This window comes from Aotus nancymaae, unplaced genomic scaffold, assembly GCF_030222135.1.
Source record: "Aotus nancymaae isolate 86718 unplaced genomic scaffold, 86718_ANA_hifiasm-v0.15.2.pri h1tg000053l, whole genome shotgun sequence".
Classification (NCBI taxonomy): Eukaryota; Metazoa; Chordata; class Mammalia; order Primates; family Aotidae; genus Aotus; species Aotus nancymaae.
Window position 1 is genome coordinate 30,384,974 of NW_026988467.1, and position 23,063 is coordinate 30,408,036.

Here is a 23,063-nt window from a genome sequence, read left to right on the forward strand (position 1 = left end):
TTATGAGTGGGGAGGGGATGAGAAGTCTGAATTGGATGGAAACAACCCAAATGTCCACCAGTGGACAAATGGATAAACAAAATGTGGTTTAGACATACAAGGGAATATTATTCAACCTTAAAAAGAAATGAAATTTGGGAGGCTGAAGCAGGAGAATCGCTTGAACCAGGGAGGTGGATGTTGCAGTGAGCCAAGATTGCGCTACTGCACTCCAGCCTGAGTGACAGAGCGAGACTCCATCTTAAAAAAAAAAAAAAAAAAGAAAGAAAATTCTATCACATGCTACAACATGGATGACTCTAAAAAAAAGTTATGCCAAATGAAATAAGCTAAACACAAACAAACAAATATATAAAAACAGAAAATGGAATGGTAGTCACCAGGAGATGGGTGGGTTGGGGAATTATTCTTTAACGGGCATGGAGTTCCATTTGGGAAGGTAAAAAAGGTGTTAGAGATAGATAGTGGTGTTACCCACCACTAAATAGCTAATGTGCTTAATGCTACTAAATTGTACACTTAAAAATGGAATGATAGGTTTTACGTTATATATATTTTCCCATTTCTTTTTAAGAGACAGGTTCTCTCTATGTTGCTCAGGCTGGTCTTGAACTCCTAAGCTTAAGAAATCCTCCCACCTCAGTGTCCCGAGTAGCTGAAACTAGAGGCACATGCCACTGTGCCTGGTGATATGTCCATTTTAAGATTCCTGTTAATACACATGAAGCCCAGAAAACCCATCAGGGCTGAACATTTAAATCGAGAGCCACTGGCATCTGGATAATATTGAAAGCCCACACTGATTGGTTGGGGCCAGCTGGGAAAGTAAATACAGGAGAGGAGAACCTCAGCAGTCCAAGTGTAAAGGCTGGACAGAGATTGGACATTGGAAGAAACTGCAAAGCAGACGAAGAGGGAATGGCCTTAGGGTGGTCAGCTACATGGGTTCATAGGAGCCAAGAGAAGAAAATAGTCCAAGAAGGACAGATGACCTGTGTCACCTGTTGCCAAGAGGTTGAGTCAGAGGAAAATGGAGAAATGACACTGGAATTGGCAACCTGGAGTTTGCTGGCAATTTTATCAAGGTCAGTTTTAGTGACAAAGCAGGGCAGAAACTGGGAAAGAACTGTCTTAGCAATTGGTGGTGGCTGAGCCATTCCATGGTAGCTGAGTGGGATGGAATAATAGGGGCTTGATGGGTGTTGTTTTTATTTTGATTTTGGATGGTAGATATTAGAACATACCTTTATGCTATTAGAAGTACTCAACAGACAGAACAATTGCAGAATGCAAGAAAAAGGAGATAAATATAGCAGGGAAATTTTGGAGGAAGACGAGCTCTGGAGCCAGGAGAGGGCTGGCCTTTGACAGGAGCCAGGCCATCTTGTCTACAGAAGCATGAGATGTGGCAGACAACTTGGCTCACCAAGTATCTCATCTGCTCATCCACATTTCCTGGCTCCCTTGCAGCAAAGCTGGACCGTGTGACTGTTTGTGGCCGATGAAATATGAGTTGGAAATTATATGTAGCATATCTGGGCTAGGGTGGTGGAAAGCCCATGCTGGATTCTCCACTCATTTTCCCTATCATGGTATTAGAGAAGGCCACATATTCCAGATGGTGTGGTTAGAATAGGGGATATTCAATATTCAAGCCTGGATATCAACCTGTGTGACTATGTGGATCAGAGCCACGCCCGCTGGCCCATCACAAATGTGTAACATGAGCAAGAAAGAAACCTTTGTGGTGTTATACCACTGAGTTTTAGGGTTTATAAAATTCAAAGAAGGCAGTGGGAAGATGTGAGGCTAGCGTGGTTACTTAGGCAAGGGTTAGATCCAGATGGGCCTTGTGTGCCCTATCAAGGGATTGAATTTTATTCTGTAGACAACAGAAGATGATTGAAAGCTTTTGCCTGGGGCTTAAAGCATGTCAGATCTGCATTTTAATTAAGCCATTCTGGTAGCAGTGAAGAGAATGAATTGGACAGTGCCAAGATGCTGGGAGATCAGTAAGGAGGCTATTACATCCCTCAAAGAAGAAAGGTGATGGGCTGAATTCAGGAAGTGGTAGAAAGGATGGAAAGATAAGATATACCAGGAAACTAAGCAATTAATTGAATGGGCTGGTGAGAGAGAGGGATTAAATAGGGATATTCCCAGATTTCTAGATAACTAGGTAGAGAATGGTATCATAAACTAAGAAAGGACATAGACTGATGATTTTATGGGTCAATTATGAGCAAAGTTGAGACAAGTTGAGTTGGAGATATTGGTGGTCCATCAAAATGGAGATGTCCATCAGGTAGCTGACTCTACAGTTTGACTGGCTCAGTGGGCAGGCTGGGCTGGGGAACCAGATTTGGGAGGAAATAGGTGGTATCTGAAACCTTGAGAGCAGGTAAGACTAACCTGGCGGATGCATGGAGTGAGCAGAGCAGCACAGCCATAACAGAGCCCCTAGGACATCAAAGGAGACACAGAAGGAATGGCCAGAGAGGTCCAAGAAGAATCAGAAAGAGTGGCGTGAAGGCAAGGAGAAAGCAGAGACCCCAGAGGAGAAAATGACTGACAGTGTAAAGTAATGCAGAAGTGTCCAGAAGGCGAGATTTGAAAAATATGTTCTGGTGTTGGTAATTGGAAGTGGTAGTCTTTGGAACAGGGTAGAGGTGGGGATGGTTCTTTGATGATTACCTTAATGTGAATGGTTTCAGAGGGATGTTGAGGGGTTGAAGAGTGGGAGCGAAATAGGTGAGGAATGAATGGGGAGAGAAGACTTGAAGATAGCCAGTGTAGACCACTCTTCAAGAAGCTTGGGTGAGAAATTCCCAGAGATGCTAGAGATCTATCTCCTCCATGAAACAACCTCATTTTGTTCAAATAAACTTTGCCCTCTCCCTCCCCAAATGACCCAAACTATTGAGTTCAACAGTGGTGATTTTGCCATTTCATTGGACTGTCATTGCTAGTTTTCTGTGTGAATCCTGTTTCCCTGGTGGGTCTATGGATGTCACCCATCAGCCATTGGATAAAGAGAAACTAGAATGAAAAGAAGTACAGACTGGACCAGGTGCAGTAGCTTACGCCTGTAATCCCAGCACTTTGGGAGGCCGAGGTGGGTGGATCACCTGTGGTCAGGAGTTCAAGACCAGCCTGACCAATATGGTGAAACCTCATCTCTACTAAAAATACAAAAATTAGCCAAGGGTGGTGGCATGCATCTGTAGTCCCAGCTACTCAGGAGGCTGAGGCAGGAGAATTGCTTCAACCTGGGAGGCAGAGGTTGCAGTGAGCCGAGATCATGCCATTGTACTCCAGCCTGGGCGACAGAGTGAGACTCCATCTCAGAAAAAAATGAAGAAAAGAAAGAAAGAAGAAAGAAAGAAAGAAAAGTCAGTCTTAGGAACCAGGGAAGTGGTTGCAATAGCAGGAGAGAGGCAAAAACAATGTGAAACACTGCAAAGATTAATCTGAGAGTGAGTAAAAAAAACATTCATGGCCAAACATGAAAACGGAGACCAAGAGGGGGCCTTGAACATTTGGAACAAACCAACATCATTCCAGAGGACAGGTCTTGCCAGAACAAGGGGCTCTGGAGGGCCCAGAACAACTCCTTCCATCTGTCTTAATGGCACCGTCAGGCATCTGGCAGCTCCTCAAGAGAGGTCGAGGACAGCATCTTGTTGTCTGGTGCCCTTTGCAGTCCTGGCACAGGCCTCCTCGCAGACGAGGCACTTAGTACAAACTTGTTGCATGCAGTCAGACTCATGGGGGGCAGGCCAGCTGCCCGACCTCAGCTTCCCATGCACAGAACTTTGCCAAGTCACAAGCTTTAGCAGAGCCACTGTGCCCACTGCGACAACACCAGCTCACTTCCTGCTCCTCCCAGCTGTGGCTTTTGTTCTCTTTCTGAGAACAAGTTCTCGCTAGTGGAAGCAAGGAAGTCACATTGATACTCCACAGAGAATGCCGGAGCCCTGGCATTCACCCCTCCGGACACATTTGTGCCAACAGCATGCTAAGGCACTAATCCTTTCTTACTGCTTCACTGCAGAGCTTGTAATGCTATTTCCAACTCCAAGAGATACGGGAGATGAGATTTTAAAGGGCTGGTTATTTACAGCCTGGCTCCTGATGGATACAGCGGATGCAATTCATGGGTTCCATCAAAAAAGGACAGTTTCTTAGTGTGACGTAAAGTGTGCTGATGTGTCGGGGAAGGAGAGAGAAGCCAGGGCGTCACAAGCCCACAGGAAGGCAGAAGGTCTGAGACTCGGCTACGGTGAGTCTTACTGGCTTACCAGCTCAGTCAAGATGGGTTGAGCATCCTTAGTCAGGTACCATCTGAGCTGTTTTTTGAGAGTGCTTGAGATCTTGACTCTGCCTTGCTCCTGACATTTGAAGAGGAAACCTTAGAGGATAGGGACCAGGCCTATGCTACTTCCTACGTACGAAGTTCAGGAGCAAATAGAACATTGAGATGATAAGCCTTTACACATGCAGTTCCCTCTGCCTGGAAGACTGCTCCCTCAGTTCTTCCCATGCAGCTCCCTCTCAAAAGTCAGGTCTCAGTTTAAATCCTACCCTCCTCAGAGAGGTAAGATTTAGAATAGGGTCCCCACTGCTGTTATTCCCCATCCTGTTCATTTACTTTATGACATGTGTCATACTTTTTACATTTACGTTTGCATATTTTACTAACTCCAGTCTTCCCCATATAAACCATAACTTCCACAAAAGCCTTATTTGTCTTCTTCACCATTGCATTCCCAGTGCCAAGCTCAATGTCAAGCAGGAGAAGGGCCTGAGTAGTTTGCTTGAATGAATGAATGATGCTGGAGAGATGCTGGCAATGAAGATGGAAATGGTAAGATGACAGTGATGATAATGAAGGATATTTTCCCTATGAAAGATGATGCTGGTGCTCATTGTGAAGATGACTGCTCGTGGTATTGCCAGGGTATCGAACATTAAGCTTTCAGATGTGGCTGTTGATTTTATCTGACCACCCTCACCAGTCTTATCCCAACGACTGTGAATTAGTAACCAAGGGCAGCTGTGTCCCTGCATGTCCAGCCTTATCTTCTTGCTGCAGCCTTGACTTCCCTATCAGTGCCCATTTTGTGCTGGAGAGACCAATGGGCATTGCCATTCCCCACTCCACCCTAGCCCACTTCTTCTCCTGTGTTCCTCTTTCTGTACATGGCCCCATCACAGTCATTCAGCCAGAAACTTGGTCATCATCAGCCCTTCCTCCTCTCTACCCCTTCACAGCTGCCTTACTTAGTTCAAGGCTGGACCATCTCTTGCCTGTGGAGTCAAAAGAAAGTTTTATACCTGATTTCTGGGCCTTTCTGTTTGACCCACTTAAAATTCAGAATGATTATTTTACTTCACTGCTTAAACTCTCTTAATAGCTTTCCATAGCTATGGAATCCTCTCTGGCTTATGAACAAAGGGCAGGGTTCTTCCTGGTCCATGCTCTTCCTGTGTTTATTTTGGGTCTCATATCCTGCTCTTTCTCTCTTGCTCCCTGCACCTACACCCCAAACACACCAGGGCTCTTTTTGGCTCCACGCCAATGGCAAAATCTTACCCCTCAGTCCAGCTCAAAAATCATCCTGTGGGACTAATTTTTCTGAGTCCTTCCGGCATCCCTGTCCTCTTACAGGAAGGCTGATGACTTGTTTGAAGGACGGTCTTAGCTTTTGTCTTGCCAGGGCTTCCACTCCCAGCATGATTTTGGGTAGGGCAGACAGTCATGTGATCTGGATCTGGCCAATGAGGACACCCCTTGGCTACACTGGTGTTGAAGCATGGGCAAATGACTCAGACTGGTCCGCCAAGGTTTATCTGAGGGCCTTTGTAGAAGCCGTTAGGAAAGATATGCTCCCTTTCTTCTGGGATTGCCAAGACAGGTAGGTTATAGGGAGCTGAGGGTGGTCACCTTTGCCACCTCTTGGGAAAGGCTGCCTAAGAATGAAACGCAAGAGAGCAAAGACTTGGGACAGGGAGAAACATTATTTGCATCCCTTGACCCAGTACTGCCTGAAGTCAAGTTCTGGACTTTTCAGTTACAGAGGCCAGTACATTCCCTTTGTAGCTTGAGTTAGCTGGAAGTGGGTTTCTATTTCTTAAACCCAAAGAATCCCAGCTATAACATTTCTCTTTTTATTTCCTAGGGGAACTTCTTTATACCTCTTAGAAAAGCACCTAACACATGATATTGCAGAGCATTTAATTATATTCTGCCTCTTTGCCCTGACTGTGAGCTCCAGGGTCCAACACAGTGATTGGCTATTACATAAACATTTGTGGAGGGAATAAATAACTCCTTAGGAACCCAGACCACTGCTTTGTCCCTCTAGCACCTAGGAGAGCCTTGTTCACAGAAGAGTCTCAATAAATGATTATAGGAAATAAATAGGGAAAAAGTAAGAAAGAACATGAATGAGCTAAACCAATGGTTTGATAAAGTGTATGTGAATAAATAAGTAAGTGGATAGTTATTATTAACAAATCCCCATTGGCATGCAATTCTCATTCTAACTACGTCTGGATCTAATGGCTCTTAAATGAAATATCTAGTTAAAAGTCGCTGAGATCAAATGATTCTAGTTGGCTCAAATTCCATGTGAAAAAATGTCTAATAATTAAAGCAAGATCGTTCAAGAGGAGAGTGTTGCTAGCAAAATTTTCAAAGTGGACGTCTGCAGAGTAGACAGGAGTTTTTGTATCCCCACCTACAAAAAGAAAAGCAAACGAATGAAGGGAACAAAGTGAAGCAAATCCATCAAAGCTCCAAGGGCGTGAAAAGGAGGGATGAAATTAAAGAGATTTAATGATGAAACTCAAAAGGGATGGTCTCTGGAGAGAGTAGGTTGAGCCTGCTTTCTGGGAAATTCGCTTTCCCAAAATAGCCAAAGTCTACCCAGTGGCCACAGGGCCAGGATCTGGGAAGTCCAGACAGATAGAGCAGGCATGCTATTCTTCTGCAGGTGGAGGGAGATGCCTAGGCTCAAAGGTAGACACCAGAGCCCCGGGGTGGGTGCATGGTGGAAAGCATCTTCCTTAGAGAAATCCTGGGACTCTTTCTTCTTGGCCCGTGTCCCAGGGATCAAGGAACTCCCACATTTTGGCCAGGAGGACTAGGCAGAAGCCCTAGAAGAATGCCCTTCCTAACCCCTCATCTCCTATATTAAAATGGTATGCATCCTTCTCGACATGTCTCAAGTGCAGCCTCTGCCTTGCAGCCTTGGTCTCCTGCCCCAGAACAGTATCCTTTGAGCTCTGGAGGATGCTCTCCTCTCTTTTTTTAGCACAGTTTGTTAGCACACAGGTCTATGGAGACTGGGCCTGGGAGTGTGGGGACATAGAGAATGGGCAGGCAGAGCCCATTAAGGGTGATCGGAATGAAATAGATAAAAAAGGAAATCAACGTATGGTGATGGAGGCAAGGAAGAGAGGCTGGGAACCACTGGCAGCAACTAACCCACAGAGTCACAGCCAAGGAAATGGGAGGGGCAGAGGTTTGTTCCAGGATCTACACAGAAATCCCATGTGTGGGAAGGAGCTTTGGGCCTCCCACACCATACACACCCCACAAACACACTCCTGAAGCTGGCACTTCCACTGGCCCCCAGGACAAGGGTGGCTTCAATTCTGAGTGCAAGTCAGACTCTGTCTGCCTGCCTTCCCTGTTGTAGGAAGAAACTGCCCCCTCCCCCTTCTCTGTGGGCACCCAGTGCGGGGGTTGTGCCTGACTCACTGTGGAGTGTCCCTGCTCTCCTAGTGCTGCACAGAGCTCTCAGTGGTAGCTGAATTAGTAAAATCATCTTCTGCTTTTCTTTCTTTTTCACTTTTAGACAGAGTCTAACTCTGTCTCCCAGGCCGCAGTGCAATGGCACAATCTCAGCTCACTGCAGTCTCTACCTCCAGGGCTCTCATGATCCTCCCACCTCAGCCTCCTGAGTAGCAGTGACCTCAGGCGTGTGCCACCACATCTGGCTGATTTTTGTATTTTTTGTAGAGATGGGGTTTTTCCATGTTGCCCAGGCTGGTTTTGAACTCCTAGGCTCAAGTAATCCACCCATCTCAGCCTCCCAAAGTCCTGGGATTAGCGGTGTGAGCCACTGCATCCAGCCCTCTTCTGCTTTTCTAACAAAGCAGCTGGCCAGTCTGGGGCTAGATCCAGGCACAGAAGTGATGCTATCCACAATGTGCTTCCCAAGTGCAGCTCTGGGAAGATGGTTCCAACAAAAATCACTGTCCCCTCTTCTGACTTCTGCAAGGACATCCTCCAGTCTCACCCAGAGACTCTCCTCACACTGACCTTATCTGGGTTTCCAGGCAATTCCCCTGGAGGCTAGATCAGCCAGGGCAGCCAGGCTGTGCCTTTCTGCTGGTGAGGTGCCACTGGGCTGGAAAGCTCATATGCTGGCTTCAGTGGGACCACCAAAAATGGAGCCAATGAGGCTCTGCATTGTTGGAGTTGCCTCATTTTACTCTTTTCCTCTGAAAGCCTCATCCCAGGAGTACTGTACCTATTGTGAAGCCGGTAGCAATTGCCATGTTTAGCCCTCTCAAAATGCTTTGTAGGTTGGTATACTGAGAACAATTTTTCATATGTGGAAACAGGCTCAGAAAAGCTGGTAAATATCCTAAGACAGCACAACTACTGAAAGGTAGCTGGTTTTTAGCTCAAGTCTGTCTGACTCCCAAGCCTGCCCCCTTCCCAGTTTGATGCCATGGAGCAGGCTCAATACCTAATTCCAGAGAAACTGCACAAACTTCCTCTCCCATATCATAGGAGGGGATGTCTGGCTTTCCCTCGTTTCTCATAGCCTGAGAGGTTCTGGAGAGACTCACATGGAGAGTACTGGGCATGAGACAGAGTAAGGAAGAGACAGATTCTGGATCTAGTGGCTTCTCAGGGGTCTTCACTTTGCTGATTTTCTCCACCAATGTAGAGGCCAGTTCTGTGATGGGTTGGGGACCATTTCTACTTGGTATGACATGATCCTGATATCCTCCAGGGACCTACATCCCCATATTGTTAAAACGGTCTTCTGTATCCCCAGTCCCAGTCATTTGAAAAAGTCCTGGGGCTTCATGAGGAAGCTTAGCAAAGGTGAGAGCGTTTTCTTAGAACATAATGGAAAGGAACGGAGCTCCATGATGGTCAGAGCCAAATGACTAGGTCACAGCAGAGCAGAGAAAGAAGACCCACCACCCTCACCCTCCAGCAGGGTCAGCGAGAGAAAATCTGGCCCCTATATTGAACTGGAAATGGAACTGTGTGTAAGGGGGGCAGGGGTATGTACATGTGCTTAAGGTGGTCAGCAGCGGGTGTGAGGGATGACTTGGTGATGTGAATTTGGTAGTGACTTGGAGGGGTATGTGTCAGAGGTGATTTGGCAGTGTGTGTGTGTGTGTGTATGTGTGTGTATGTGTTTGTGTTGAGGTGAGGGTTGCATACATCTATGTGTAGTCAGGGTGCAATACCAAGTCTTCTCTGTGGGTTGTAACCCTTGGTCAGTCCAAGCCCAGCTTTTGCTCATGGTCACACACACACACACAAAGCAATTAACTTTTAGGGGAAGTAAGTCTAAAATACTAGAGAATCTCTCAACATGTCAGAGCTACAGAGTTCAGTGCTCACCATAGTAACAGTCTTTTCCTGTTCAAAACATCTATTGTTGGATTGCCAAAGGCTGGTCCAGGACCAGCAACACAGGGAGAATTGGTCCATGGATTGCTGCATATATACTGTTGGACACTCAGGTGATGGGCACACACTGTTATTTATGGGTGCTCCCTCCATCCTATCTTTCATGATGTCAGTACAACACTTCCAATTGATTATTTCCTGCCACAGTTTTGGCTTTGAATTGTCCTTTGTTTTACGAATAATATTCTGAGGAGTTGGCAGGTTTTCTTCTAATATCCTTACTTGGCAAAATAAAAAATGACCAATCCTAGGTTTCGCCAATTGTTTGGAAATTTTACTAGTCCAGAAGCACTAATTTAAACTCTCCTATTGTTATCCCATTGAGGGGGAAGAGAAGAGTGGGGAAATAGAGTCAGGGATATTGCATGCCACTCTCCCTTCTGAATCAGTGGGAACTTGCTATCTGGTAAGAGAGGTAGTGGGTTTTTTTTTCTCTCAAAGGAATTCCTGTCTTCTTGATAGGTGAAGGGGTTGCCCAGGTGCCCAAATACATCTTTGCTAACAGGATCTGTTATTTTTCTATGCCTTGGAGCAGAATGCAAGAGAACAGCCTGAAATCTTAATGTATGCTTACAAAAGCAGTATACTCATAAACCAGCAGCATCAAATTTTTACAGGAATCCGGGGATCCATAAAGGAGAGGGGCAAGGGAGAGAGCTGATTCTTCCCACACATACGTCCTGAGCCTCCAAGTTTGTTTATCCATAATTGCTATGCAAGTATAAATTAGAACAACAAATGCATCCTGCCTGGCAGTGGTGACATCAACCCTGTAAATAGTTATAATTTAATCTTATAGCAAAGAGTTCTGAATGACTCCCCTAACAATTTCCTCTGCTTAGTTCCTTCCCCACTGAGTGACTTAATAGGAAAAGGAATACTCTTTCAGATTTGTTTCACTCCAAAAGTTTGGACAACATGTAGACTCACACCTGGAGGGCAGAAGCTGTAGGAGACCATTTGGCCTGCAGATAAACAAGTGAGTTGAAAAGGCCTTGGGACTGGAAGAGAGGGAACTGGCAAGGATATTCATCTTGGCACCTGTTTTTAGCAGTGAAAACTTGGGAACCACCTAACAAGAGGTCTGATAAGTAAACTATGCTACAGTCTTACAAGGGAATGCTACATAGCCCGGAAAACCCATCACAGATATGGCATGTCATAATAGCATGCTGTCAGGGCTTAGGAGACAGGCTTTGGAATCAGATTAACCTGGGGCTGAATCCCAGCTCTGCTCCTTACTAGCTGTGTGACCTTGAGCAAGTAGTATAACCTCTCTGGGCCTCATTTTCCTCTTCTGTAAAAGGAGGAAAACTATGCTATCTACTTCACAGAATTTTTATGAAGATGAAATGAAATTATAGCTCTAAAGAGCTTATAACCTATCTGGCACATATTGATAATAAAGGGTCAACAAATGATATTATTATCAAACCTTGTATATTTTGGAGGCATCGGTAATGGTATAGGAAAACATTTCATGACACAATGATTAGCTAAAAATATGTAACTATAGATATTTTTAGATCCTAATTTGGAAATATTAAAATATATATAAATAGCCAGCTTGCTTAATTCAGGCTAAGAAAAAAGGTCAAAGGAGAGTACATCAAAATTTTAATAGTTTTAATTTTTCCATATCTTTGTAGATTGTCCATGTTTTCTACCAGGAGCATATGTATTACATTTACAGTCAGTAACATAAGAATTTTACAAAAAGAGGCAGAGGTCCGAGGGTCTTCACACTGGGTGGGTCGTCGGGATTCCAATTGAGTGAAGACTCACCTGAACCTCTAACCCAACTCCCAGCTTAAAATAACCAGCTGTTGCTCCTGGACTAGTTTATAGAACATCAACCTCCACAGAGCAGGCTGTCCTCGCTCACATGTGCTTCTCTCAGCCCTCTGACCAGGGTAGGAAATGACCTGGCCAGCTTCCTGCAACAAGCTCATGGGAACACCAGAGTCTTCTAACTCCCACATCAGCACACCTTCCACTGCACCAGGAAACTTGAGTTTTCCAATTACACTAGCTCCCAAATCTGAGCCTATATTTGGGGAAAATCCATTCCCACTTTATCCCTCTTAAATATTTAATGGTCACACTTGGCTCCTACCATGGGTTTTTCTGATTTTCTTACGGAAGAGACAATGAACTACTCAAAAAACCATGTCTTACTCAACTGGTGTCTCTACCACCACGAAACCTGGCACAGGGGAGGTGTGCAATAGACCTGCCCCTTTCCCCTCCTCTCCTCCTCTCCCTCCCATCTTCCTCCTCCCTACTCCCACTGACTGCCATGTCTCTGTCTTTCCTAGGATCTGTCCTTCTCTGACTCTTATAGTCACCCACTTTCTGCTCCATTCAGAATCCTCAGTGACACCTCCTCCACCCCTAACTCCGTGCACTGATCCCCACCTTCCCCTGACACCATGCAGCAACTAAGGCTCCAACGATGTCCCATCTTTGCCTAAAGTACACCTGGACATATCCTTATATTGGCTCCTGATGGGCTAATGAAGGTTCTCCTGATAACACAGCCACAATGAGAATACCACTTGTGATGCCTGTCACCCAAACAGGAGGCCAGATACTTCCTTAAGCCAAACTCAGTTTGAGCACATCCTGTGAACCCAAGTGTGGGGGACAATAAGCCACGAAGGCTGTAAATCCTCAGTAACTCATATCCTCCCTAGCCCAACAGCAACTGAGACTCTCTATGGAGCACACCACAGAAAAGCCTGCACTTTTTAGCAAAGCCAGAACAAGAGGGAGAAGGTTCGTCCTTCCCTTCAGACACTGAGACATAATGCCTTTCTGATGTCTCAGGACCCTTGGAGTGGGAAGAATTAAGACTAAAAACATTCTGGTCTCAGCAACTGCCACTTACGGTTCTTGTCCCTTTTTGGATGCTATGCATATATCTTCCAGAAATGGAACAATATTTCAAATCATTTTACTAGACCTGTCCACATCCTGAGACCAGGACATTTTTAGTCTTAATGCAAGTTATTCAACCAAGACCCATCATAAAATTCTTCAGCAAGAACATGTTTCAAATCAGATATCAAAATCACTATAAAAATTTAGCCCAGCTCTAAAAACATGCAGTAGTTTTTCATTAGGATTAGATGAAAAGACTCCAAAAGTAGGTGTAAGGAAGTGGTTAAGAGGCCTCTGGCTGCAGATCCAGGCACTAAGGAGACTGTGAGCATCCCAGTAATTCACAGTTGCAGAGAATAGGGTAGGAAAGGAAGGGGGTGTTGTGCTTACCAGAGGGAGGAGCCTTCCGTCCCAGTGACTTCCAGAAAGTCGTAACCATCCTCCAGCTGGAAGTCAATAAAGACCAGGGCGATGGTGTCTCCCAGCTCAGCCAGGATGGTCCACGTGCAGTCGGCATTGTTATGGTACTCTGAGGGGAAGTGCGGGCTGGAGATGATGCCACTCTGGCCCCGCAGGGTCCCACCACAGGCATCATCGGCTGTGGGCACAGAGACAAGAGGCTCACATGAGTGGTCTGGTTTTCAAGTCCTAGCACTCACCATGGGCTTTACCTGTAACACATCTTTCTGTCTTCCAAGAATACAGTTCACAGTGTGCAGACTAGACAAAGCAGCAAATAACTTTGTTTGGATGAGTCCATCTGAGAAGTCTTAACAGAGGAAGTTTCATTAGAGATGGGTTTTGAAGAATGAGTAGGAGTTCACTAGATAGAGAAGAAAGGGAAGGACATTTCAGGGAAGAAGGAACCCAGTGGTCATAAGCACAGAAGTATAAATGTGCAAGGCATGTCTAAATAGATCTAGATGGCTCATCACAGGGTAAAAAGAGGAATAATATAGTAATGGCATATAGGAGAAGTCGCATGGCAGAGAACACTGAGCCAAAAAGATTTGGAGATGGGAGTGCATTGGAAAGGAAATAGATTTTAGGGTTAGGAAAGTCTAGATTTGAATTTAGGCTCTACAATTTCCCAGCCACCTGCATAACTTTGGAGAATTTATTTTTTTAAGCCTCAGTTTGCTTCTCTGTTGTTGTGATAACTGTATTAGATAATTAATGTGATGGTACATTAGCCAGTGACTGACGTGGTAGATGTTAATGCTAGGTTCTCCTTTTTCTTTCCACTTCATCTTAAGGATCAAAGGCAGTGAAGAAATATGATTAAACTTGCATTTTAGAAAGAACACAGGCTATAGTATAAAGGAGGTCTGAGTCAAGGAAGCACATTGGATGCTCTTGGTATCACCGAAGTCACCAAAGTCCAGGTGAGGCTGGATAAGATTGAGCTAAGGTCATGGGGAGGGTGGGAGAGGACTTATTTGAGAGATATTTAGGAAGCAGGACCTCCAGGCCTCAGCAACTAGGAGGTATAAAATCCAGGTTGCTGGTATAAGCCTTTGGATGGATGAAAGGTACTATTTCTTGGGGCAGAAAACCCAGGAAGGGAGCACCTTATGGTATGGAAAGCAACGAGGAGTTCAGTTTTGGACACACAGAAGTGGGTATGTCTGTGCAGCATCTAATGGTGAGATCGGATTAACAGATATATAGAAGTCATCTGGGCTAGAGATAAAAGTGATCTTGTTTAGCAGCTCTGAACTATTCTTACTAATGTGCTTTTACAGGGTCAAGAGAATCTTGAGCCAACTCATAGCATTTCTCAATGCTAACTCCTAAGTTTGTGTGAGTGCAGAAATGTAAGAAATACACCTATTCTCCCAGAGTAGGTGCTTACGAAGGTTTCCCTCCCACATCCATTAACTGAGCACCTACTGTGGGCCAAATACTGGCCTAGAGCCAGCATTACAATGTGAAAAGCTTGATTTCCTCTCTGCCCTCAAGTGCTTCTCAGAGAGGAGGTGAGCAGGCAAGCCAGCAATGGCAACACAGAATTGTTATAATGGAGATGCTCAAGACACAGTGATAGCACATAGGTAAGAAGGGCTTTATGGAGGAGACAGCATTTTTAGTAATTTATTTATTCATTCAACAAATGCTAACTGAACACGTACTATGTGTCAGTCACTGTTCTAGGTGCTGGGGATTCAGCTGTGAATAAAACAAACAAAAATTCCTATCATCCCAGAGCTTACATTCTTATCAGAAGGATAAAGACAATTCCAAGATAAATAATTAACTCTATGGTAAATGAGGTGTTAAGTGCAGAGGAAAATGGGGTGTCTGGTGTTGGGAGTGGGGGTGTGGACATTTCAGAAAGGGTGGTCAGGGAAGACTTCACTGAGAAGTCAACACTTGAGCCAATACTTGAAGGAGTGAGACAGAAAGTCACGTGGGGAAGAGCATTCCAGACAGATGGAACAGCAAATGCAAAGGCCACAGCGTGCAGAGGCGTGGCACCATTGAGGAGCATCAAGAGACCCAAGGGGCTGGAATGCAGGAAGAAGAAGAAGGAAAGTGGCAGGGGATAAGGTCAGCAGAGGCAGGGCCACCATGGGCCTGAGAGGCCACTGTAACGATGTGGACTTCTACTCTGAATAAGTTGAGAAGCCAGTGGAGGGTTCTGGGCTGAGGATGATATGATCTCATTTGTGTATTAACAGCATCCCTTGGGCTTCCAGGTAAATAGCAGACCAAAGAGGGCAAGGGAAGAAGCTGAGGACCTCTTGAAGCTACCACGATAATTCAATGAGAGGCGATGGTGGCTTAGACCAGGTGGTAACCGTGAGACATAGAGTCTGGCTTCATTTGAAACACTGAGCTGGCAGCATACATCAGCTGAGGGCTGCCTGCTTGGTAGGCATCAGGGGAGAGGGTGTCTTAGGCAGAAAAACAGCAAGGGCAGTTCAAGTTTGGGGAGTGTGGCATGTTTAGGGACTTACTAGGCAGGGCTGTCTGAACTTAAAGGGACATGCAGAGATGACAGAGCTGGGCTAGGCAGCAAGGCAAGAGCTGGACTGTGAAGGGCCTTGAATGCCAAGTAGAGGAGTTGAGGTTCTATTCCCCTCCCCTCTTCTGGCTTTGCTACCCCCAACCCGGCTGCCCAGGCCCCAGGAAGCAGGAAGGGAGGGAAGGTAGGCAAGATTGGCCTTGCTTGGCTTTAAGTCCAGTTTAGTGGTGCTGTTGATTTGTTTTATCAAGTTGCACAGTATTTCCACCTTGGGTATCTCTCTGGCAGGAGGCTATGAAGTCTGACATCTGAGGCAGAGTTTGTCTCCTGACGTAAATAAGTTCACCGTGAACATTACCAGGATGATAAGCCACAGGAGCCAGCCAGCGAACAGGAGATTTGTCAATGTTGTTCCCAGCAAGCAGTGGGACCACTGGTCCCTGACAGTCCTGTCACTGGCCCTCACTATACCAGGTGGAACTGTCTTCAGCCCTGGGCACAATGGCTGAGTCTTGACTGCACTGGGGCAAGGGATCATGGTGAAGGAAGGGACATTTAGCCCGAATCTTCAAAAAGGAGTAGGAGTGTGCTGGAAGGGGAAGAAATAGAAGAGTTCCAGGTGAGCAACCAGGCCCTCGGAGGCAAGAAGGCCTGGATGGGCACACTGCTTGGGGAAAGGTTTTGATGGTGCTGCTGAGGTCTTCGGACTTTCCTCTGCAGGTGCAGGGGAGCCATGGTAGGTGTGGAAAAGAGGGTTTTCGGCAGGAAGTACAAGCCCAGACCTATTTTAGAAAGATGATTTGGTCCCCTAGTAATGGATGAATGGTGTGGTTTGGCAGGAGTGGAAGGTAGCCAGTGGGGAGACCAGAGACAGAGAACGGAGAACAGGTTGTTCCCGTCATCAAAGCTGCAACTAGGCAGGGAGGAAAGAGAAGCAGCAGGAAGGGATTTAGGAGGCAGGCTGTGGAGGAACAAGAGGGTGTGGTCTCCAACAGAGAGTGGATGGTGAAGGAGAGAGCGGAGACAGGGACACTAGAGGAGACACAGCTCTGCAGGAAGAATGACGGCCCCTCTTCCCCTCTTCCTCATTCCCTTGTTGAGTGTGAGATCCTGAGGAATAAACAGGTGGGGATACCTACGAGCCTGGGATTCCAGAGACTGTGAGGCAAGGAATCAGTAAGACCAAGAGGGACCTCCCACCACAGGAGTGGAGAAGAATGGGGACTGAACAGACATGTACGGAGCAGGGAGAAGCCAAGATACCTGAAGGAAGAGAAGGTGGGAAGGGAAGGGCACTCAGGTGGAAAAGTGAGCAGGGGTCAAACAGAAACATTAGAGGGGGAGGGAATGGCTCAGGAGGTGGGGAGCAGGTGCAGCTACTTTGTGTGGACAAGTCTCCAACCAGGCCCTTGGTCCACGTGGTCTCATTTAATCTGGCCTGCACATCTAGGCAGACAACCAAGAATTCCAGAAGGAGAGCAGGTCTTGGGGGAAAGACAATGACTCCAGAGCTTTCTGCCTACTTCCAGTCTTAGAACCCCAAGTAGATATTCCACATTGCTCTCAAACCCAACCCAACCCAAACCGCTCTCATCCTTTCCTCCCAGGAACCTAGCCTTCTTTCCGACTTTCCCATCTTGGAGTGTCAGCACTATTCACCCACTTCCTCATGCCAGAGGCTCAAGTGACATCCTCAACTCCTCCCGCACTCCCACGTCCAGCCAGGGACTCACCTGGCAGTCCACCTAGGTGATGCTCAATCCTGTCCCCCACCATCACTGCCATTGCTCGACTCCAAGTTGACCACACCCATGAAGCCCCCTCCTGGTCTCCAAGCCTCCTTCCTCCTACAGTCCATCCATTCCTTTTGTTTTTCAGTTTTAAAATTTTACTTTTAATTGACAATAATTGTATATCCTTATGGAATACACTGTCATCTTTTGATATATGTATGTATTGTAGAATAACTAAATCAAGATAATTAACCTATCAATCATCTCACATACTTATTTTTTTGCATTGAGAACTTTATCTTGGAGCACTCCTTTTAAAAAAACTTATTGTTACAAAATATTTGTACATTTTTATGGGGCATGTGTGATTTTTTTTGACATGCATAGTAGGCGATATAGTTTGGATGTCCCACCCAAATCTCATGTTGAAATGTAATCCCCAATACTGGAGGTGGGGCCTGGTAGGAGGTGTGTGGGTCATGGGGATGGATGCCTCATGGTTTGGGGCTGTCCTTGTGAGAGTGAGTGAGTCATCTCTAGATTGGATTGTTGAAAATTGTGTGGCGCCTCCCCCTCACTGTCTCTCTGTCTTGCTCTAGTCATGTGATGTGCCTGCTCCCACTTCGCCTTCCACCACGAGTAAAAGCTCCTTGAGGCCTCCCTAGAAGTTGAGCAGCTGCCGATGCTATGCCTCCCGTCCAGCCTGTGGAACCATGAGCCAATTAAAGCTCTTTTCTTTATAAATTACCCAGTCTCAGGCATTTCTTTACAGCAATACAAGAAAAGCCTAACACAGTATGTATCATGATCCAGTCAGGGTATTTAGGGTATCCATCACCTCAAGGGTTTATCATTTTTATGTGTTGGGAACATTTCAAGTTCTCTCTTCCAGCTATTTTGAAATATACAATACACTGTTGTTTTAACTATAGTCACCCTACTCTGCTATTGAACATTAGAACTTATTCTTCCTTCTACCTAACTCGGGGTCCCCAACACCTGGGCCATGGAGCAGGACCTCTTAAGACCTGGGCTGCACAGCAGGAGGTGAGTGTTGCACTAGTTATCTAATGCCTGATGATCTGAGGTGGAACAGTTTCATCCCGAAACCATCCCCCACCTCCTGTCCATGGAAAAATTGTCTTCCATGAAACTGGCCCCTGGTGCCAAAAAGGTTGGGGACCACTGACCTAACTGTATGTTTGTATCTGTTAACCAACCTCTCTTCATCTCTCACATCCTCCAACCCCTGACACACACAGCCTTCCCATCCTCTGGCAACTATCAATCATTCTACTTTCAACTTCCATGAGATCCACTTTTTTTTTTTTTTTTTTTTTTTTGAGACGGAGTTTCGCTCTTGTTACCCAGGCTGGAGTGCAATGGCACGATCTCGGCTCACTGCAACCTCCGCCTCCTGGGTTCAGGCAATTCTCCTGCCTCAACCTCCTGAGTAGCTGGGATTACAGGCACGTGCCACCGTGCCCAGCTAATTTTTTGTATTTTTAGTAGACCAGGATGGTCTCGATCTCTTGACCTAGTGATCCACCGGCCTCGGCCTCCCAAAGTGCTGGGATTACAGGCGTGAGCCACTGCGCCCGGCCCCGAGATCCACTTTTTTAACTTCGCGTATGTGTGTTAAGTGATATTTGTCTTTCTGTGCCTGGCTTATTTCACTTAGCATAATGACCTCCAGTTCCACCCACATTCCTGCAAATGACAGGATTTCATTCATTCTTTTCTTTTTTTTTTTAAGGTAGAGATGGGGTTGTGCTGGACATTGCCCAGGCTGAATTTGAACTCCTGGGCTCAAGAGATACCTTGGCTCAGTCTCCTGAGTAACCGGGACTATGGGTGCATGCCACTGTACCTAGCTAATTTAATTTTTTAACATCTGAGTAGTATTCCACTGTGTGTGTGTATGTATGTGTGTGTGTGTGTATATCTATGTATCACATTTTCTTTATACATTTATCCAATGATGTGCACTTGGGTTGATTCCGTATCTTTGCTGTTATGAATTGTGTTTCAGTAAACATGGGGGTGTAGGTATCCCTTTGATATACTGATTTCCTTTCCTTTGGATAAATACTCAGTAGTGGAATTGCTTGATCATATGGTAGTTCTATTTTTAGTCTTTTGAGAACTCTCCATACTGTTTTCTATAGTGGCTATACTAATTTACATTCCCACCAACAAAGTATAAGAGTTCTCTTTTCTCCATATCCTTGCCAACATCTGTTGTTTTTGCTTTTTTAATATTAGCCATTCTAACTAGGGTAAAATAATATCTCATTGTGATTTTGACTTGCACTTCCCTGATGATTAGAGATGTTGAACATCTTTTCATATACCTGTTTGCCATTTTTATGTCTTCTTTTGAAAAATGACTATTCATGTCCTTAGCTCACTTTTTAATGGGATTATTTATTTTTTTGCTATTGAGTTGTTTGAGTTACTTGTATATTCTGGACATTAGTCCCCTGTCAGATGAATAGTTTGCAAATATTTTCTCATCTTTAACAGTTGTCTTTTCACTTTGTTGATGGTTTCTTTTTCTGTGTAGCTTTTTGGTTTAATATAGTCCCATTTGTCTATTTTTGCTTTTGCTGCCCGTGCTTTTGGGGTCTTAGCCATAAAATCTTTGCCTAGACCAATATCCTGGAATAATTCCCCTATGTTTCCTTCCAGTAGTTTTATAGTTTCAGGTCTTAAGTTTAGAGCTTTAATTCATTTGAAGTTGATTTTTGCCTACGATTAGAGATAGGGTTTAGTTTCATTTTTCTGCATATGGTTATCCAGTTTTCCTAGCACGATTAAAGTAAGTGTCCTTTCCCTAATGCATGTTCTTGGTGCCTTTGTTGAAAATCAGATGGCTATAAGTATGTGAATTTATTTCTGGGCTTTCCATTCTGTTCCATTGGTCTATGTATCTGTTTTTATACCAATACCATCCTATTTTGGTTACTATGGCCTTATAACATATTTTGAAGTCACGTAGCATGATGCTTACAGCTTTGTTCTTCTTGCTCAAGATTGCTTTGGCTATTCAGGCTTTTTGTTGTTGTTGTTCCATATGAATTTTAGGATTGTTTCTTCTATTTCTGTGAAAAATGACACTGGTATTTTGATACGGATTACATTGAATCTGTAGATTGCTTTGCAGCCTCTGTCCATTCTTCACAGAGGCCAGAGTAATACCGGAAAGCATGGGCCTGATTACGCCACTCTCTCTGTTGGAACTGTCAATAACCCCCATTGTCACTCAGGATAAAGTAGAATACCCAATGGCTCACAAGGACCTTACAGGGCCTTGCCTCATGCCAGTCTCTCTCTCCCTACTATCTGCAGCCACCCTGAGCACCTTCCAGTTCTTCTGATACACTTAGCATTTCCTTACTCCAGGGCCTTTGAAACTGTGATTTTCTCTTTCTGGAAACTTCTGCCCTATCTTGTTGGGCCTGACTGCCCCCTGCCCTCAGCCTTTAGGTCCCAATCCAAGTGCTGCTTCCTCAAGGATCTTTCCAGAAACAGAATAACCTCTCCCTCATCATATTATTTCTGAGCACCACATATTTTGCCATAACTAATAATTTTCTATAATTATGCCATTACTTATCTAACGTGTAGACAGTAAACTCCATGAGAACAGAGGCCATGTCTGTTCTGTCCCTATCAACTAGCACATTTCCTGGAATACAGCAGGTACTTGACTAATATCTGCCAAACAAATAAATATAAGAGGAAACTGAAGCTCAGAGAGGTTAAGTAACTTTCTCAAGGTCACAGACCCTCTGACACTAGGACGGTAGTCTCCTCCACTATAAGGCACATCCCTGCTTGATAGTGGTTTGGTAAGGCATCCTGAGATTTTCAAACGTCCTAACTGTAGGCAATGATTTCTGGACTGTGCTAGAACTGAGGACTTGAGAACTTGAGATCCTCTGGCCAGAGCCAGAAGTCCCCTCTGAAGGTGGCACCTTTACCATTTTAGCCAACCCTGCCTCTTGGGCTTATCTGACATCCTGGCCCTCACATTATCCTGTTTTGATTGAATATCCTGAAGAAGCTGTTTAGAGGTTTTCTCACACTTTAAATAAGGCATCATATTTCATGGTTACAACTCCAGAGTCATAAAACATAACCTTCAGCTGACACCATAGTCCTAAAATATTCATTTACACTTTCTCCTTCTCTGGCAATGGACATTTTGCACTACCATTAAGTCATGCATATTCTGAGGTGCAGGTGTGTTATGCTGATAGTTGCCTTTGCAAGTTTATGACTTTATTTATGATTGATTTTAAGTTCTATGGAAATCTCTTCAATTAACCATAATTTTAGAGAATGATCCCTCAGTTCTCTTTGGTGTCTGTTAACTCTACAATGACTGATGAATTTTAGGTGAGAAATGGGGAAAACAGAATTTTATCCTCTCCAGTTCAGGCCAGCTGTAGGGTACCATCTTGTATGCCTAGAAGATTTGGGGTCCTTGGACTTGGCTTCTGTTCATATCATCTTCCCCAGAACCCCTCAGCATCTATGGAAATGAAGATGCCAACAGGTCTCAAAGGAGAAGCCACCATCTTGCAATTCCAGTGCAAGACTAAGAGCACCAGGGCAGGAGTGCCCCATAGCTGTTTCCCACCCCCTTTTCTTGTGCAGAATGGTTCAGTGTGCCTTTCCATGCTAGGGTCCCCATAACTTGCTCAACTTCCTCAGTCCCCTCTTCATGGGGGCTTTGGATTCTACCCATTCATCCTTGGCTTTATCAATGACTCTCCTTAAAATGAAGAAATGACCAATTCTGAGAACATCACTTTTGTCCCCAGATTCCTATAGATACAGCCACCTGAGGTATCTTTCTGAGAAGAATGTAGACAAGTCATGGTATTTGATTACATGACACTTCTTATTGAGCTTTCATTATGGGCCAGGCATTGTGCAAAATGCGTCATCTTCATTTTCTCCTTTAGCCCACAAATCTTCGAGAGCATAGGTATTACCATGCACATTTTACAGATGAGAAAACAGAGGCTCAGTGAGTTTTTAAGACTTCCCGGTGGCTACATAGATACTAAATGTTGGAGCTAGGGTTTGAACCAAAGATCTTATGACTCCAGGCCCACATCATTACCCACCTATTTCTTTGCCTCCCGGGCTTCAGTCACTGTAATCCTGTTCCTGACATGGGCTAGGAGCAGGCTTCTGGAAGCACTAGACCCTGGAGGTGGGGTTTTCCAGGCATGAGGTGCCTCCTCCTGCTCCCCTCTCTTCTGCCTGGGGGGCTTCATGCTGCCTCAAAAGTGCTGGCCCAGCTCCCAGTGCTCAAGTGGAGGTGGGTGAACCTCGGGTCTGGCTTTCTTCATAAGAAGGAAAAGTAGCTTCCAGCCCCCACCCTGAAGCAGCATCTGCCCAACAGAATGACCTCAGTCCCTTTCCTAGAGGTCTCTCTCCTAAGGAGCTCGTGGAACAAGGAAGGTCAAGAGGAAACCACAAGAGACTGCCAGTCCCTGACTGGTGGAGCCATGCAGGGAATGCATGCACCTGCAGGCCAAGCTCTTGGGCCCTGAACCACCAGGCTAGGGAAGCTCTGGAAATCATAGTGTCATTGTAAGTCTCCTGCTGTGGGCCAGAGGCCACCATCCTTGCCTGCAGTTGAGGGCAGTGGTCAAGATCATGGGTGTTAGGCACATGGACTTGGGCTGAATCCTGGCTCCACTGCTCTCTAGCTGTGTGATCACAAGCA

General features: G+C 45.3%; 1 protein-coding gene across 1 annotated transcript in view; it reads right to left on the reverse strand.

The window, feature by feature from the left end:
• The window catches only part of CSMD2 (CUB and Sushi multiple domains 2), a 616,469-nt gene that overhangs the window by 373,403 nt on the left and 220,003 nt on the right, over window positions 1-23,063 (reverse strand). The window contains exon 5 of the mRNA XM_064363669.1: window positions 13,004-13,211. Within this exon, the coding sequence (XP_064219739.1) occupies window positions 13,004-13,211 (208 nt within the window). The remainder of the gene's footprint in view (window positions 1-13,003; window positions 13,212-23,063) is intronic.